At 42.5% G+C, this 892-nt stretch overlaps 1 protein-coding gene across 2 annotated transcripts in view; it reads right to left on the reverse strand.

The window, feature by feature from the left end:
• The window catches only part of LOC118735062 (transcription initiation factor IIB), a gene marked incomplete at its 3' end in the record, with an annotated part of 135,094 nt that extends 134,459 nt beyond the window's left edge, over positions 1 to 635 (reverse strand). Inside the window, 2 exon segments of one of the 2 annotated variants that reach the window (XM_036464661.1) lie at positions 36 to 467; positions 519 to 635. In XM_036464661.1, the coding sequence (XP_036320554.1) occupies positions 36 to 467; positions 519 to 620 (534 nt within the window). 2 annotated transcript variants of the gene reach the window in all.
• Positions 636 to 892: the final 257 nt, after the last annotated feature.

Below are 892 nucleotides of genomic sequence, written 5' to 3' on the forward strand. Positions count from 1 at the left end.
CGGGGTGTATTGGTACATACATATTCATAACATACCTGTTTGAAAAGGTTATTCGCACGATCCACTATGGTTTTTGGGAGATTTATTCGATCAGCCATCGTTGAGATTTCTTTAAAAGCTGAAATCAATGACCTGTCGGAACTGCTCATTGTGCGCCTATTTTGATATTTTGGTGCGCCAAAAGAATCGTAAGAAGCGGACCCGGTCCCAGGTCCAATTATAGTAGATAAATCGCTGCCACCCAGCAATGGATTTTCCGCCCCACCAACGCGACTGGGGTCAACTCCGCTTTTCTCATTACTAAATGTACGCCATTCAGATCCCACATCAATGACGCGGTCACCAACTACAAGCCCACAATCCGAACATATCATGTCTCCAGCCCGATAGTCCTCAATTAGTGGTGCGTCTGGATGCGCGTAACAACACAATTTGTTGTTACCATCGACCCTAACACCATGAAAATACTGCGTTCAATAGATTTCGCTATTTAACTTTGTTTGAATATACGTCCATACCTGCTCAAGCTTGCCATCTTTCCAGCGATGCAAAAAAAAACATCGATGTTTGCTATTCGATGTATCGAATATAACCGATGTTTTCGACTTTCCGATATACATCGATATATCGATGGACTTTTTTCGATGCATCGACTTTTGTGCGTACATAATTAGGCTATCTGCACACTTGTCGTGCGTTATCGTCTACCCCTGAAATTTTGACCCGAGCACGTGCATTTCAAATGAGATCTGCACACTTGTCGTTATCGGCTAGTTATCGGCAAATCGTAGAAGATCTGGAAACGGTTAAGTACGGCGCTGTCGTTTACTAATCGTTGTACACGCATTGTTTGTTTACATTTTATGGGGAAAAATTAGTGGAAAAGTTGATC

This window comes from Rhagoletis pomonella, unplaced genomic scaffold, assembly GCF_013731165.1.
Source record: "Rhagoletis pomonella isolate Grant_MI unplaced genomic scaffold, Rhpom_1.0 Rhpom_scaffold_00003, whole genome shotgun sequence".
In the NCBI taxonomy this organism is placed as follows: Eukaryota; Metazoa; Arthropoda; class Insecta; order Diptera; family Tephritidae; genus Rhagoletis; species Rhagoletis pomonella.